The 16,067-nt window shown below is 46.0% G+C and overlaps 1 protein-coding gene across 4 annotated transcripts in view; it reads left to right on the top strand.

Annotated features, from left to right (window-relative positions):
* Window positions 1–5,239: 5,239 nt before the first annotated feature.
* DENND11 (DENN domain containing 11) overlaps window positions 5,240–16,067 on the top strand; it is a 53,082-nt gene continuing 42,254 nt past the window's right edge. For 2 of the 4 annotated variants that reach the window (XM_045063076.1, XM_045063077.1), the window contains exon 1: window positions 5,240–5,560. In XM_045063076.1, the coding sequence (XP_044919011.1) occupies window positions 5,293–5,560 (268 nt within the window). In that variant the 5' untranslated portion in view covers window positions 5,240–5,292. Of the gene's footprint in view, window positions 5,561–9,715; window positions 9,904–16,067 lie in introns of those variants that run through there. The other 2 variants (XM_045063075.1, XM_045063078.1) reach the window with 2 other exon arrangements.

The raw sequence follows: 16,067 nt of genomic DNA, 5'->3' as shown, positions 1-16,067 counted from the left end.
TCTCATTTCCAAGTGCTTACACAGCTGTATGTACTAAGTAGCATTGACAGCAGAACAGAATTCCAAGGAAAGATTATGGGCTAAGTAAGATAAAGCCTGTGGGTCATTTTAAAGCCTCATTAATTCTTTTCTTCTTGTTTTGCTTTTTCTTGTGGAAATGTTCAATCATAGCAAACGTAGAGAAAATACAGTATAATGAGTCTCCATGTACCAGTAACGTAGCTTCAAAAATTATGGGCAGCTGTAAAATCTTGTTTCATTTTATCTGCAATTTTGTTGGAGGGGGTGGGTACTGGAGGGTTTTGTTTTTTTTTAAAGCAAATCACTGATAACATGTCTTTTCACTCACGAAGGCTTTAGCGCCTTTAGTAAAAATCCATCCTACTTGATGAAGAAATCAGATTCTAACAAACTGCTTCTCTTGCCAAGATGTCCCATTTGCTAAGACTAGAGGGTGTCTGTCAAAATAGTTCTTAGAGACACACTGCTTGTCCACTCACAAAGACGTGGTATTCTTCTTATAACAAGAACAGATTGCTAACGTGACATCCCAATAATTTAGAGACCATTGATGTACTGTCCTTATTTTAAGGATCAGATAGTTTGAAACTATGGTCTAGACTCATTAATCTGATGATCTGATCTCTATTATCCACGGTCAGGAAAATTTATGTGGCACTTGGCCATTCCCAGATTCTCCAACATTAGAGCGGACTGGGTTGCCTACGTGACCTGGTCCAAGGCCGTCCCCAGCCACAGAGATGAGATCTCTGCTGCGAGGGCTGGGGCTCAAGAAGTCACTAGTAACTTGGTTGAACATCACCAGCCATTTCTTCATGCTTCAGATTCAGTTAAAAGATCCCCACACTGAAGTTTTACCTTCCTAAAATAAAGCAAAGCAAATGCTCAATGACTGGGGGGAAGTGTGATAAGGAAGAGTTACAGCTCTTCCACAGAGGGTAACCACCAGAAACTCTAAAGATAGAAACTGTCAAAAGTGGGTGTCCCTGAGGTGGGAGAGGGGTCTTGGGCCAGGGATGGAGGAGAAGGAAATTGCTGCTCCCTGTATGTCCTAAGTGTCATTTGATTATTTTGCCATGGAGATCTACTCATTAAAAGAGTAAAAAGAGAAGACTACCTCTCTTAGAAATAAAAAGCTTACAAGACTTGTAAGAATAGACACATCCATGGGGAAGTGTACACATATTAGTAAATACCAGGAATTCAATATTGTAATTTAAAGGGGAATTATAAATCATAGGAATTGAAAGAATTATTCAATTATAGTATAGCAATTATTGGTTACCAAATTCAATAAAAATTTGAGTCTCACTTCATTATCACTTTTGCAATATGAACATTGATTAGATTAGGAGGTCATATGTGGAAAACCAATATATAAATCATTAAAAGAATAAAAGTGAATATCGATCCAGTTTCTGGGTGGGGACCAAATCTCTAAATGTCAAATCAACATAAGAAATCACAAAAAGAATGGATAAGTTTGGCAAAATAAGATTTAGAACTACTAAATTTCATAAAACAATTAAGCAGCATTGAAACCATACAATAAATCGGAAATAAGATTAACAAAAATTATGCCAGACAAATGTATAATATTCTTACTGTATAAAGAATTCATGTAAATTGATAGCAAGAGTGCGAAGTGCAGATAAACAAGCAGGAGGCATCACAAGCAGAAAGAGCGACCACAAATCACCAACACAGATTTTGAAACCATGATTAGATTCAGTCATAAAACATTAATTTAAAAACAAAATGCCATGTTCATCCAATAAATTGGCAAGAAAAAACTTTAAATGGCAATATCTAACTGGGACAAGAATGAAAAGAAATTGATGACCTACAGTGAATCAACAATTTGGCAAGATTATCGAAAACCTTAAAAATAAGAATATATTTCAACCCAGCATTGCCCCATCTGGCACTCTGTCATAAACCAACATCCCGAATAACTGATTACAGCTGCCCTGTCTGACACCCCTCCTTCTAGATTTCATTCCTTGCCTGATCGCTGCCTTCCCTGCTAGGCTCTAAGCCTGATGAGGAGAGATGTCGGCTTTCTTCATAGCTGCCCCAGTACTACGTGCAGGGCTTGGCATATAACAGGCAATGTTAGTTCAGAGTGAAATTTGGCCAACACTTTAAACATAACAAAAAGAGGAAGGGCTTGATCATTGAACAAGGAGAGAATGGTTAAGTAAATTTTCAAACACACAATGGGAACCATTAAAATGAGGCACATAAGAAGTTCCTAATAAGATGGGGAAATGTTCATAGTCCGATGTTACGGAAAAAAAAAGAACACAAAACTGATACACAGTATGATTTCAACATAAACGGAGAAAACTTTTAATCGCATCTTTTATTTTAAGAGATCTCCTTATTTTTTACATGCCACTAAGAATTTTAGAATGTCCCAGCTGCCGGGTCTAGCAAGGTAGCCCCAATGCGACTGTGGCAAAAAAAACCTCCCACGCGGAGAGGGCGGGACAGAAACGTGCTCATCTCCACTTTGTCGTTGGCTGGAGGGAAGGAAAACATCTCGCCCAAGAATGTGAACTGCACACCAGTGTTTGTGCTAGCTTGCATTTTGAATTCCTGCTACCAGCGTGGTCCAAAGAACCTCAAGCAGAGAACTTTTTTAAAAAGATTTTATTTATTTATTTGTCTCAGAGAGAGACAGAGAGAGAGAGAGAGAGAGAGAGAGCGCACACAGGCAGACAGAGTGGCAGAGGGAGAAGCAGGCTCCCTATGGAACAAGGAGCCCGATGTGGGACTCCATCACAGGACGCTGGGATCATGACCTGAGCCGAAGGCAGCCACTTAACGAACTGAGCCACCCGGGCATCCCTCAAGCAGAGAATTTAACTCAAAGTCGTCTTGGGTTGGTGGTGCCTTCCGATGGCTGATAAGAGCAAACCCAGATCTCCTCCGTGAGAACTCGACCTCCTCCGTGGGGCTGGCAGCACTTCTGCGTCACCATAGCGATGTTAGCAAGTGAAAAGCTTCACCCTAGAATTGGTGAAATAGAATAAGCCAAATCCTAACAATGGCCAACTCAGCGGTGAGCTTATAGAGCAAAATTACTTGTAAATAATGTATTTTATACACATTTTTATGTATTATATATTTACATCATGTAGATATGTTTTTTAAAGATTTCATTTATTTGAGAGAGGGAGTGGCTGCGGGGGAGGCGGCGGGGGGGGGGGCAGAGGCAGAGGGAGAAGCAGACTTCCCACTGAGCAGGGAGCATAATGCAGGGCTCAATCCCAGGACCCTGGGATCCTGACCTAAGCCAAAGGCAGGTCTTTAACTGAGCCACCCAGGGGCCCCTAGGTATGTTTTATATAATGTATTTTGTAGAATGCAGATATGTTCACTATTTGGGAACATAGAATTATTTTATTTCAAACTTTAAATATATGGGGTTCTAGGGGAACTCGTTCTAAAATAGAACACCATCCTAGGGTCTCTGTGACTGCCCTGCACTTCCTCTCGCCTTCCATACTCTTTGTCCACCAAAGAGTGGACAAAGTTTAATTAGTTTCTAATTTTAATTAGTTTCTTTCCTATCATTTTTGAAATTCAGCATATCCCAAGAAGATAAATCTGGTGGTCCCGTATAGAGCCTCTTTCAGACTGTGAATGTGTGTGGAAAGGCCTGTCTTCAGCCTCATTAACATTTTCGAGCACCTGTTAAGTGCAAGATACTGGGTTAGGCCTGGCAGGAGGAGCCAGTGGCACAGAGCGGTGAGTCTCTACTTCTCTTCACCTGCTTAGTTGACAAATGTCTGTTGTGCACCTGTTATGCAAGGCCTTAGGAATCTTGATGGTAGACACGGAGGGCAGTTGAGCTATATTATACACACATATAAACGAAGACTGGGAAAGGCTCTAGGTTTAAGGCTGGGATGTCTGAGGCTTCTGTTTACATAGCAAATTATATATAGGACATATATATATATAGGATGAATATAGTATAGAGACTATGAGTTTATTTCTTGGTACATACACAGCTTGAAGGTATGAAACAAGGGGGTTCAGGATGGAGTTAATACAAAAGATCAGGAAAAAGAAGTTCCTCCGGGGAGAAAGACAAGTCAGAACCGAAAGTGATGGTTTTGGAAATTGACTATGGATTTTCTAGGAAACCCCACTTTTATATTGAGAAATACTATTTCGAATGCCTCACCCTTTGAATGTATCAGCACTAAGTAATCAGAGGAGGTGGGAATAATAGGAATAGGTATTAGAATAAGAAAGCATGAAGCGGGGAGGGAGACTTGTTTGGATACCAGATTCATCCAAGGTTCAGGAAGGCCCAGCAGTTGGCTTGCTCTCAGAAGGGCCCAGGGGATTTATGCAGGGGCTGTCCCCTGGGGGGTGTTGATGAAGACTCCCCATCCTATGTGCCAGAGATACAATGATGATACAATTGCACCGCTCTGCCCAAGGAGATGGTCAGTGACTGCCCAGGGCTGCCGCTTCCAGGTCAAAATCTATGACATAACAATAATCTATTTATGCAACATTTAGCTTTAAGAAAGGGGACTGCTTTCATCGTTTATCTTTTTACCTCCACCTCCTGCTCCCAACCCCAAGGCCAAGTAAGTGACCATCCACCACTCTCTCTGGAGACCTGGTCACCCAAACGGATGAGCCTGGGGCAGGGTCCGGTGAAGGCCAGGGCTGGGCACTATCCAGCTCGGTCAAGGGCACAGCAGAGTGGGTTAGAGACACAACTACTTCCGGCCAAATACCAAAGCCCACAGCTCCGGGAAGCCAGGCCCAAGTCCAAATACCATCAGAACGGCCGGGGCTGCCTCTTCTGCTTCACTTCCCAGCCCAGCGCTAGCTTTAGCCGCACTTCCAGGATTATGTAACACATTTTTGTCACGGTCCATATGACCAGGGTAATGACAAAAATAATGATGGCGTGTAGACACGCACGGTGGTACAGTTATCCGACGGGATCCTAGGTGAGAAGGCACGTCAGCCCAGCGCAGGTGGACGGAGCCAGGTGGACGCGCGTCCGTGCCACGGGACATCTCCTGTACGCGGGCACACACATGCAGCCGTGAAGCCAAACTCCGCACGCAGTTCGGCGAAGCGGGTGGGGCGGCCGCGGGACTCGCGCGGGCGGGGCGGCGCGGGGCAGGTGCGGCCTCGGGCGGTGCGGCGGCCCGGCCCGGCCCGGCGAGGGGAGTTCCCGCAGCCCGCCCCTGCGCCCGCCCCTCGCCGCCCGCGGCTCCTCCTCGCTTCGCCATGGTGGAGCGGGGAGACGCGGCGCCGCTGCTGCGCTGGGCCGAGGGCCCCGCCGTGTCCCCGCCGCAGGCCCCGGAGCTGCAGGCTGGAGGCCGGAGATGGGGCAGCCGCGGGGGCGGCCGGCCCGCCGCGGAGCCGCCCAGGAGGCGGGAGCCCGAGGAGCTGGGCGCCTCCGAGGTGCTGCTGCAGCCCGGGCGCCTGGAGCTCGGCGACGTGGAGGAGGACCAGGTGGTGGCCGTGTTCGTGGTCACCTTCGATCCCCGCTCGGGTGAGAGCCGCTCCGGAGGGGGGCGGGGGGCGGGAGACGGTCGTCCACCCCCGGGGCTTTGGGGGCGGCGGGGGGAGGGGCTCGCTGCGCGCGCACCCGCACCCACACACCTGCACCCCCCCACACACACCCCGCCGGCGGGCTCGGTCCGAGCGAGCCGAGTGCCCCCGCGAGGTCTGGGCGCGGGACGCGGGGCTTTGTTCCCTGCGCCCTCCGGACCCCTCTGCTCCCGTCCCGCGGCCTCCCGGCAGAGCCGCGGTCCGCGCCCCCTCCCCACAGCCTTGTTTGCACTTCTCCAATGCTGGCCGATCCTGTGTGCGGCCACGGGCGCGCTGGCTTTTGTTTTGTTGCTTTGCGGAAAGGTTTTTTTTTTCTCCCATCCAGAGCAGAAACGCCCCCCAGGTGAACTCCTGTAACGGGTTGTACCGAGCTCCCAGGTTCTCTGCTGCCCCGCCCTCGCTCCCCATCGCTCCCCATCGCTCCCCGCACGGTAACTTTCCAGGCAGCCAAGTTCACTCGCTCTGACAACACATTTTGAGGAATCCGTGCGGGGAGCATTAAGGGTTGGGACTGAGGGATTAAGCTGGAGACGGATTAAAGGAGAAGCCTCCTCAAGTAGACTCTTCCTGGTTGATTTGGAGAATTAAAGGGTTATCTAAAATAATCTTGGACTTAGCCACCCACAGAGTGTCCAAGTGGACGGTAAGAGACTTCATGGGGGGTCAAAAGTGAGTGAATACGCTTCCTCGGAAATTCTCAGGCGGCCGTGAGCGGCGTGAAGCCCCAGCGCACCTGCTCTCAGCACTGAAGGAAGCAGGGCTGGTAGTCCTTGTTATGGGGTTTTAGGAAACCCAGGCATTTTTCTGACCCTAACTCCCCATCGGAGTCCTGGAATGCAGAGTGCCTGTTAGTGAGAAGACAAGGTCTGCTTCCTCCTGGTGCTCGAGCCCCGTGTGTGGGCTGCCATGGGGAAAGTGTTGGGATCTTCAGGTGCCGGAAGACACAGTTACCTGGCTGGGTCACCTAACTAGGGCCAGGGATTCTAAACCAGCAAGACTCAGAAAGACAGAGGGCCAGCAGGTGCAGGGACTAGGCCTTTCTGACTGGTTTTTGTTCCTTAGCCCTGGGGCTTTGACACTTCTTTGACGGTGACTCACTGTTGGAAGTTAATTTCACATCACAGTGCACTCATACACGCTTGACTGACTGAAGTTCCATGAGATAGTACTGACCTCTTCTACCTGTAGTACATACTGGTATTTTCTTCCTTTTTTTTTTTTTTAAACACCTCCTGGTCGACTGGTATGATTAGGACTCCCAGATACCATTAATTTGAAAAGGTACTCTTTTGACCAAACTGATCCTTCTTGCTAGACAAAAACAGATACTTTGTATTAACTAATAATATTCCCTAAGCCCTACCCCATCACCTACAGGTGAATAGATGCAGGCGTGAGACTCATTCTGGGAAACGAGGAAGGATCACTAGAAGAAACTGCAAGGGAACACCGAAGGGTCTGATTCAGCAGTGGTAGCTCCGGCAGCAGAGTGTAGGGAGGGGGAAGGAGAAAAAAAAATCCTACACTAACCACAGATGGAGTTGATGACATCGAGGAGCACAGCAGAGCTGGGACCCTTCCGCTGCTTTGTCGGTCCCAGCTGTGACCGTGGTTTGGCCAGGTTTGGGTATATGGAATATTTGTAAGTGTGATGGTGTGATGTAGGTACATACAAGGGTGAGTCTATGGCATGGTTTTCAGATTAAGGTTAGTGTGGAAAGAAGGGATTGTAACTGATACTTGGACACAGCGCAGGCCTTTACTCTCAGTGGCGTTTCATGTAACTGTGAGCATCATTGATGCCCAGGGCATCCAGGAGCAAGCAGACCAAGGATGCGGAAGTCATTTGGAGCTATTAACTAGCCAGTCCACCCTCGACTCTAACTCCAGTGTTCTTTGTGGTGTACTGCATTGCCTGACCCTCTGTCCCCCAACTTTTTATCATTACCGTGTCCAGGGAGTGGAGAGGAAGGGAAGGAGCCATGGGAGAGGTCAGGGAAGAGAATGAGTGTTTCCCTTTGGTTGGTGGTTTTTTGGTTTTTTCGGAAAGCATTGTTATTCCCTGCCATTTAACGTACCTCTCTTTTGTCATCTTTCGCAGTCCAGGATGGCACTTGACGTCCGGTAAGAGTACTCGGATAGTCCTCTGTGAAGTGAAAATTACAGGGTACATCTCCCAAAGTGGAAGTTTCTGGATCCCCCGGGGGTCCACCAGGACTCAGAGCTGCACTGTCCCTTGTGTGGTGGGTGAGGAAGTCATGGTCTAGAGAGCTGAGATGCCCGTCCTCTGTTGCCCCGTGAGCTGGGGACGGTCACAGGACCAGGCTATGTCTCCTGGTTTGAGTTTGGTGTTCTTGGTCAGGTGGCTCAGTGGGTTAGGGCATAGTGCTAGTAACCTGGGCCCACTGAGACTTTTGTCCTTCCTTAGCCTGTTATACCAAAAATAATAAAGTGAATACTGGCTTCTTTACAAAAATCCAGAACACATCACAGATGTGTCCAGAACACATCACAGTTTCTCATGTGGGAGAAATTGTCTAGACTTTCTCTTTCCTGCGTACCTCTCCACTCCCCCCACCCCGTGTTTCTTCCACCTGTGTCCTGTTCCCTTCCCTAGAAGCTCTTCCCTTCTCCCCAGACCTACCCAGTCATTTACTGCCCGGCCCGTGGCGATTTCATTCAGCTTCCCACCTGGCGTATGTCCCGGTTGGCACCTGTGCACACAAGAGGGCGAGAGAGAAGGTACAGGAGGAGAGAATTGCACAGCTGTGGTGCACCTGTGGGGTGGGCGTGGCCTGTGCTGCGGGAGTGGTTGGAAGAGGGTGTGAGGGAGGAGTGCGGCCTTGTTAGGGTGTGGGTGGGTGTGCACACGGGCGCGCACACATCTGGCAGGAATACGCCGAGTGATTTGCAGACTATGGCAGTGAGACAGTAGTTCTTTTGTACTTCTGAATACAGATTTTCGGCTGGGCATCTGTAAGGAAGAATCAGAGAAGAAGATAGAGGCATAAAGAATGTGATTTTCTGTGGATTCATGGCTTGACAATTATGCTGGTCCATCTATAAATGACATAAGGACTAAGGACTTTGGGTTCGAGTGGAGTAGAGGTGCACACGTCGCTCTCTCCCCCTCTCCCTCCCTCCCTCATTCAGCCTCTCCCTGGAGCTGGGAGCCCTTAGGATGGCGGTGCTGGCCATCTGGGCTACAAAGATGCTATTGACACCAGGCCCAGATGCTAACTATGCAAGCCAGGTGGGAGAGGTTTGGAAGCCAGAATCTTGTTTTTTCATTGTGTTCAACCCATGATTCGAGCCCGGATTTTTAATTTGTATTTCGTCCTTTGAGTTTCTAGTAAAATTTTCGTACTTCTGCCCACTTGTGTGTGGGCCTGTGGCAGATAAGTCTTTGGACACAGAGTCTGACACCAGTGACTCATTGGAGTGTTTCTTGATAAGAGATCTGCTTTAAAAGGCTACATCACACCCCCAACACTGTTATTTCATGGGGAGGCTGGGGGGAATTCCTGTGCATTCTGTGTTTGCCTTAGGCTGCTGGGGAGGGCTCCCAGGAGGACTCTGGGGGAAGTCTTGAACACCTGTTTAATTTCATCTCAATGCTCCTGTTTATGTCAAGTGAGTGTGTTTAAGATACTCCCACTAATTTTAACCTCCATACATTCTCCATGAAGTCCACACAATGCAAGAATTTTCTTTTACAACAGCGGAGATGAGGGGACACAGCAGATTTGAGCCAGGTAGGTGTCCTAGACACAAGGCTGGAGCACTGCCCAGGTCACCTGACTTGAGCAGACAGTAAATGGCTCCAGCCGTGTCTGGGGAGGTGACCAAGTAGAAGGAGAAAGGAAGATTTGGAACATAATTTTGAGATGCAAAGAGCAGTCCTGAGAATAGCCAGCTCAAAGGGCAAAGAGAAGGCCTGTTCTGCCAACCAACCAGGTCCTTGGAACAAGTAACCACGCCACATCGTTTCTCAGTAGTTCCCTCAAATGTCAGTGGAATACAGTTGTGGTTCATTTCATTAATCCCACATTGGCAGAATCTTCTTGGCTAATGGTGATTCACCTGCTTGTGGTTTTCAGGGAGAAGTCCGTTTGTGGCCATCTGCTGTGAATTCTGTTTCTTTGCTTAAAAGATAAGAGAGTAAAGCAGGAATGGGAGCCATCGTGCCCACCAGTTATGGGGTGCCCGCTGTGGCCGGGAGCTGGGCTGGAGGCTTCAGCGACCTGACCTCTGATCCTTCCAACACTGCTCGTCACTGGCATGGTGAGAAAAGCAGATGCACTGAGCCGTTCAGTCCTCTCAGGTCATGGAGCAGAGAGGGCAGAGCCCAGCGGTGAGCTGGGTCTCCGGGACCTTGCCCGCCCTCCACACACTGCTGTCAGGGTAACATGGTACAGGGTCCATGAAATGGCATGGTTTTCCCACCTGAAATTAATGCATTGGAATTTAGCCATGAACTGGCCTAGGGGCTGACTTGAAATCACCAGGATTGATTTCTTCCTGCCTTAGGTTTCTTTATACTGACTCTTCTTTGCTTGGCGCTTACTCTCATCCCAGGTGGTTTTAAAACTATTTAAAAGCATTTAAGACCGAAAGTCGATAGAGGCTGTTTCCTTTTCTGGTGTTTGGAGTCTTTTGAGGTTTCTTCCTTCTCTGGCATTTGGTGGCCCCCTAGGAAAGGAAGGGAATGTGGTGTAGGGACTACAAGTATCCCTGGATTCCTGCCTTTCTTCTGGAGACAAGATTCCTTTTTACTTCCTGACCGGAATTAGCGAATGTCTGTACGCTGATGAGCAGGAGCTGGTGGACCAGGTTAAAAAAAACAAAAACAAAAACAAAAAAACCCAAGGTATATGTTGAGGAAGAAAGAGGGCTGCAAAGCTGAGCTCCTGAGGTCAGAAGGAGCCGGGACAGGAGTGTGAGCGGACACAGCCACTGCTTCTAATGTGAGGACTTCACGAGGAAATCCTTTTTTTTTTTTTTCCATTTAAATTCAATTTAATTGACATGTAGTGTATTATTCGTTTCGGAGGTAGAGTTCAGTGATTGATTCATCAGATGCATATAACACCCAGTGCTCATCACATCGTGTGCCACCCTTACTGCCCGTCACCCAGTGACCCCAACCCCCTACCCCCCGCCCCGTCTGGGACCTCAGTTTATTCTGAGTTAAGAGTCTCCCTCTCTGTTTTTGTCTTTCTTTTCCCTTCCCTTCCCCTGTGTTCAAGAGGAAATGCTTGATTGGGAACCACCCAACAGGAGGGAGGAGGAGGAAGGAAAGTCACGTGAGATCATTTTGGCTAAGATCTTGTTCTACTTGAAATATTTTGAGCTGAACTTTCTAGCAGGCAGCAGCAGCAGCAGAGGTCTGCTCTCCCCGAGAGGAGCACCGGTTGCCAAAGGCCCCTTGCATGGAAGCGGAAAGAAGACAGAGGCGGTCCTTCTTGTCGGGGACAGGAGCGAGTATGTCTTAGCGAGCCCAGGAGCTCCTCGAGCATCCGCCCTGGGAGGCACTGGTGTGCACACAGCTGCGGGCTGACCTTCCTCACTTGGGACTGGCAGGTTCCAACCATCTGTCCATCCACAGCCAGCCTCAGCCTTGCCCTCTAGCTTCCTTGCCCCGGGGTGACTGAGCTGCCTGCCCAATAAGCTGGGCAGTCCTGGTGCCTTTCAACAGGGACATATTTGCCTTTGTATGAGCCCAGCTCCTGGCACTTGCTGCCAAGCTCTCCTCTGCCAATATTTATTGAGTGGCTGGCTGGATGTACATAATGCACTTGGCCCCACGTGGCCCTTCCCTATGAGCTGTCTCTGCAGCTAGAGGTGAGGCAGGGCCTCGAGGTGGGTCCGCGGGTGGCCAAGAGGAGGGAGGAAGGAGAGAGAAGTAAGGGGGGAAGGCACTTGGCATTGTTGACTCCTCTCTTTTCGATGGCTGGCCCCTCAGATGAGCCCTTTCTGTCAACTCCTTCCTGTCCCCTGCTTCCTGGCAGGGTCCCTAAAGTACATTGAGAGTGTTTGGGAAACCAGAGGGCTTGCAGTAGGAAGACTGAGTCTGGGGTGGCTAGGATTTGGGGAGGTTGGGGGGTGGGTTCTGGCATTAAATGCAACGATTTTAGTTTTGCAGAATCACCTTTAAGCCTCTGTAAGTTGTATGCGTAAACTGGTTTCCAGCTTTTGCAAATAGTGTAACATTTCTGTTAAGCATGACCTTTAGCCAAGGTGCCTCTTTATTGCCCTATTATGACACGTTGCCTCCATTAAATTTTGCTTTTGCAAAGTCCTTTCTGCTTACCTTCTGTTTCTTCCCATCCCTAGTATTTACATTATGTTCCCCAATTTGTATGTTCAAATTTTTTAAACCTTAGAAAAGTTGGAGGAGCAGTGCAGTGCAAACCTAGGGTCTGCCCCCATTTGTGGACGCTTTGCTACATTTGCTTTATCCTTACGCTGCTCAGCTCTGATGTGAAACGTGCATTCCTAAAAATCACTGTGTAGGAAAGACATGCTGCAAAAGTCACAGGGTCTCTGGAGAAGATGGGGTCAGGGCATAGCACTCAAAAGCTGTCAGTGACAAGTTTAAAAGAAAATGGGAACCGAATACAAATGGTAGGACAGTTTTATATTTGGTAACTAGTTAAGAAATACATAGATACTCCAAGTATCGCACTTGACCTTAAGACCTGTCTTTACTGATGAAGGTGGATGTCTGAAGGGTCGAGCTTGTGATTTATGGTGCCGTGGAAGCAGGGCTGTGTGCCGTTTGATGGACAGCCGTGACCCTAGAAATGACAGGTGCATATCCTAACATGGTGGGCTCTGATAAGGCCTGAGGGCTTGAGGTGTGGAGGGGGCTGAGTTCTGTGTATTTCCGTGTGGCTTATTTCAGCTGGGTGCATTCACATTGTGACCCTTGTGATCAAAATCATGGATCAGCAAACAGGAAATCCTCTGTGATGAGATTGTCCCCTAATGTATCAAATGCTTTGGAACAAATTCAGCTAGCATTTTAGCAGAACTAACTCTGTGTAGATAGGGGTGCTTCTTTTTCTGCTGATCTATTTGACAGTACGTTCCAGGCATCGTAACATGTCATTTCTGAATACTTTAGGATAAATCTCCTGAGAATAAGGCCATATCCCTATATAACCACAATATCATTACCAACCCTAGGGTCATTAGTCTAGGTTAATTCATCCCTTAGTTTATTTTTTTAGTTAATGAATTTAATTTTTTTTTTTTTAGACCAGTTTCAGGTTTACAGGAAAACTGAGAAGAAGGTAGGGAGAGCTCCTATGCTACCTTCCCATCTAGTTTCCCCATGTCACTAACATCTAGCATTTATGTGGGATGTTTATTACAGTTGCTGAACCAGTATTGATACATTGTTAACTGAAGCCTGTAGTCTACATTAGGATTTATTCTTTGTGTGGTACATTCTATGGGTTTGAAAAAGGCTCAATGTTACGAATCCACTGTAACAGTATCATAGAGAAATAGTTTCACTGCCCTGAAAATCCTTAGAGCCCCACCTGTTCCTCCTTCCTTCTTCCTTGATCTCTTTACTGTCTCCAGAATGTCGCAGAGCTGGCGTTGCATAGTAGTAGCCTTTTCAGACTGACTGCTTTCACTTAGCAATATGCACTGGCGTGGCCTTCATGTCTTTGTGGCTTGATCGCTCATCATTGCTGAATAGTGTTTTATTGTCTGGATGTCCCGCAGTTTGTTTATCCGCTCACCTGTTGAGGGACACCTTGGTTGCTTCCAGTTTGGGGCAGTTATAAATAAAGCTGCGGTAAACATTCACGTGCTGGCTTCCATGTGGATATAAGCTTTCACTCATCTGATAACTGAAGGAATGTGGTTGCTTGCTTGATCAAGAATATGGTAAGGGGGCACCTGGGTGGCTCAGTGGTTTAAGCCTCTGCCTTCAGCTCAGGTCATGATCTCAGGGTCCTGGGATCGAGCCCCACATCGGGCTCTCTGCTCAGCGGGGAGTCTGCTTCCCCCTCTCTCTGCCTGCCTCTCTGCCTACTTGTGATCTCTCTCTATCAAATAAATAAATAAAAATCTTTAAAATAAAATTAAAAAAAAGAATATGGTAAGAATATGCTTAGATTTGTAAGAAACTGCCACACTGTCCTCCGAAGTGGTTGTATCATTTTGCATTCCCGCCGGCAACAAATGAGATTTTCTATTGCTCTATGTCCTTGTTAGCATTTGGTGTTTTCCATGTTTTGGATTTTGACCATTCTAATAGGTGTGTAGTAGAATCTTGTTTTGATTTGGAACTCCCTGATGACCTGTAATTTTGAGCCTGTTTTTCTTATACTCATTTGCCATCTGTATATCTTGTTTGGTGAGATCACTGTTCCAATCTCATGACCCTGAGATCAGAAGGCACATATATGTATATATAGGGGTATTTATATATACATACACACATGTTGTTAAAGATTTTTTTGGTCCATTTTTTAAATTGGGTATTTATATTGTCTCAGTGTGTTTTAGGAGATTTTTTTTTTTTTAAGTTTTTATTTCTTTGACCGAGATCACAAGTAGGCAAAGAGGCAGGCAGAGAGAGATATGGGGAAGCAGTCTCCCTGCTAGGCAGAGAGTCGGATGTGGGGCTCAATCCTAGGACCCTGGGATCATGACCTGAGCCGAAGGCAGAACCTTTAACCCACTGAGCCACCCAGCTGCCCCATGTTTTAGGAAATCTTTGGCTATTTTGGATTTAAGCCTTTATCAGGCTTTAAATATTTGTAAATATAAAATATTTGTAAAATATTTTACTAATATATTTGTCACAAATATATATTTTACAAATATATTTGTAAAATATTTTATTACAAATATTATATTACAATACAAATATACAAATATTATATTACAAATATTTTATATTTGTAAAATATTTTAATAAATATTTTATATTTTACGAATACTTTACAAATATCTTATATTTGTAAAAATTTTTATAATTTTTAAAATTTTGTAAAAATTTGTAAAAATATTTTACAAATATTTCCTCTCAGTATATGGCTTGTTCTTATTCTCTTAATAGTGTCTTCCACAGATCAGAAGTTTTTAATTTTAATGAAGTACAGCTTATCAATTTTTTCTTCATGGATTGTGCTCCTGGTGTCATATCTAAAAACTCAGAGCGCCTGGGTGGCTCTGTGGGTTGAGGCCTCTGTCTTTGGCTCAGGTCATGATCTCAGGTCCTGGGATTGAGCCCCACATCGGGCTCTCTGCTCAGGAGGGAGCCTGCTTCCTCCTCTCTCTCTGCCTGCCTCTCTGCCTCCTTGTGATCTCTGTCTGTCAAATAAATAAAAAAAAATCTTTAAAACAAAAACAAAAACAGGGTCATTTAGATTATCTCCTGTGTTACGTTCCAGAAGTTTTATAATTTTTTATTTTGCAATTAGGTGTACTATTTGTACTCAATTTTTGTGAAAGTTATAAGGTCTGTGTCTCCGTGTCTAGTTTTTTTATTGTTGTTGTTGTTGTTATTGTTTTTTGGCCTGTGAACATCCATTGTTAAAAGAGTATCCTTTCTCCATTGTATTGCCTCTGCTTCTTTGGCAAAGATCAGCTGACTGTATTTGCATGAGTCTATTTCCGGACTCTGTATTCTGTTCCCTTGATCTGTTTATCTTGTCTAATTACCATCTTGATTACTATAGTTTTTTATACTAAGTCTTAGAATTGGGTAGTGTCATTCCTCTGACTTTTTCTTCAGTTGTGTTGACTATTTGGGGCCTTTGCCTTTCCATATAAACTTTAGGATTAATTTTTTTTAATACCCACAAATAACTTGTTAGGATTTTGGTTGAAATTGCATTGGATCTTTAGCATAAGGAAATGTGAAGTTTCCTATGGTCAGATTGTTATCCACTTCTAATTCAGCATTGTTCTCCATTTCTTCTTTTTTTTTTTAAATTTTATTTATTTATTTGACAGAGATATCACAAGTAGGCAGAGAGAGAGGAGGAAGCAGGCTCCCTGCTGAGCGGAGAGCCCAATGTGGGGCTTGATCCCAGGCAGAGGCTTTAACCCACTGAGCCACCCAGCCGCCCCTTGTTCTCCATTTCTAATTCCGCAAGCATCATATCAGAACAGACTGTATACAGGGATAACTATTTTTTTTTCCTGAGCCATTGGAAGTAAATGCAGACACAATACTTTACTCCTAAACTCTTGAGTATAAACCCTCTAGGAAGAAGGACATTTTCTTATATAACCACAGTATCCTTACCCTGAAGATGATTAACATAAGCTCATCAATGAGCTTTAAAAAATATATATATATGCTTGTCCACAATAAAGCTGTTTTTCTTTCTTTTATTATTGTTATTAAAACCCATCCTGTCCTGCGCTAAGCAGTATGCTGTGTTAGGATCTGAAGATAAACAAAGTTCCTGTCT

The sequence above is a fragment of the Mustela putorius genome, unplaced genomic scaffold (assembly GCF_011764305.1).
Source record: "Mustela putorius furo isolate JIRA1106 unplaced genomic scaffold, ASM1176430v1.1 tig00003845_pilon_pilon_pilon, whole genome shotgun sequence".
Taxonomy (NCBI): domain Eukaryota; kingdom Metazoa; phylum Chordata; class Mammalia; order Carnivora; family Mustelidae; genus Mustela; species Mustela putorius.
The sequence above is the reverse complement of the archived record's forward strand: the minus strand, read 5'-3'. Positions and strand labels throughout refer to the sequence as shown.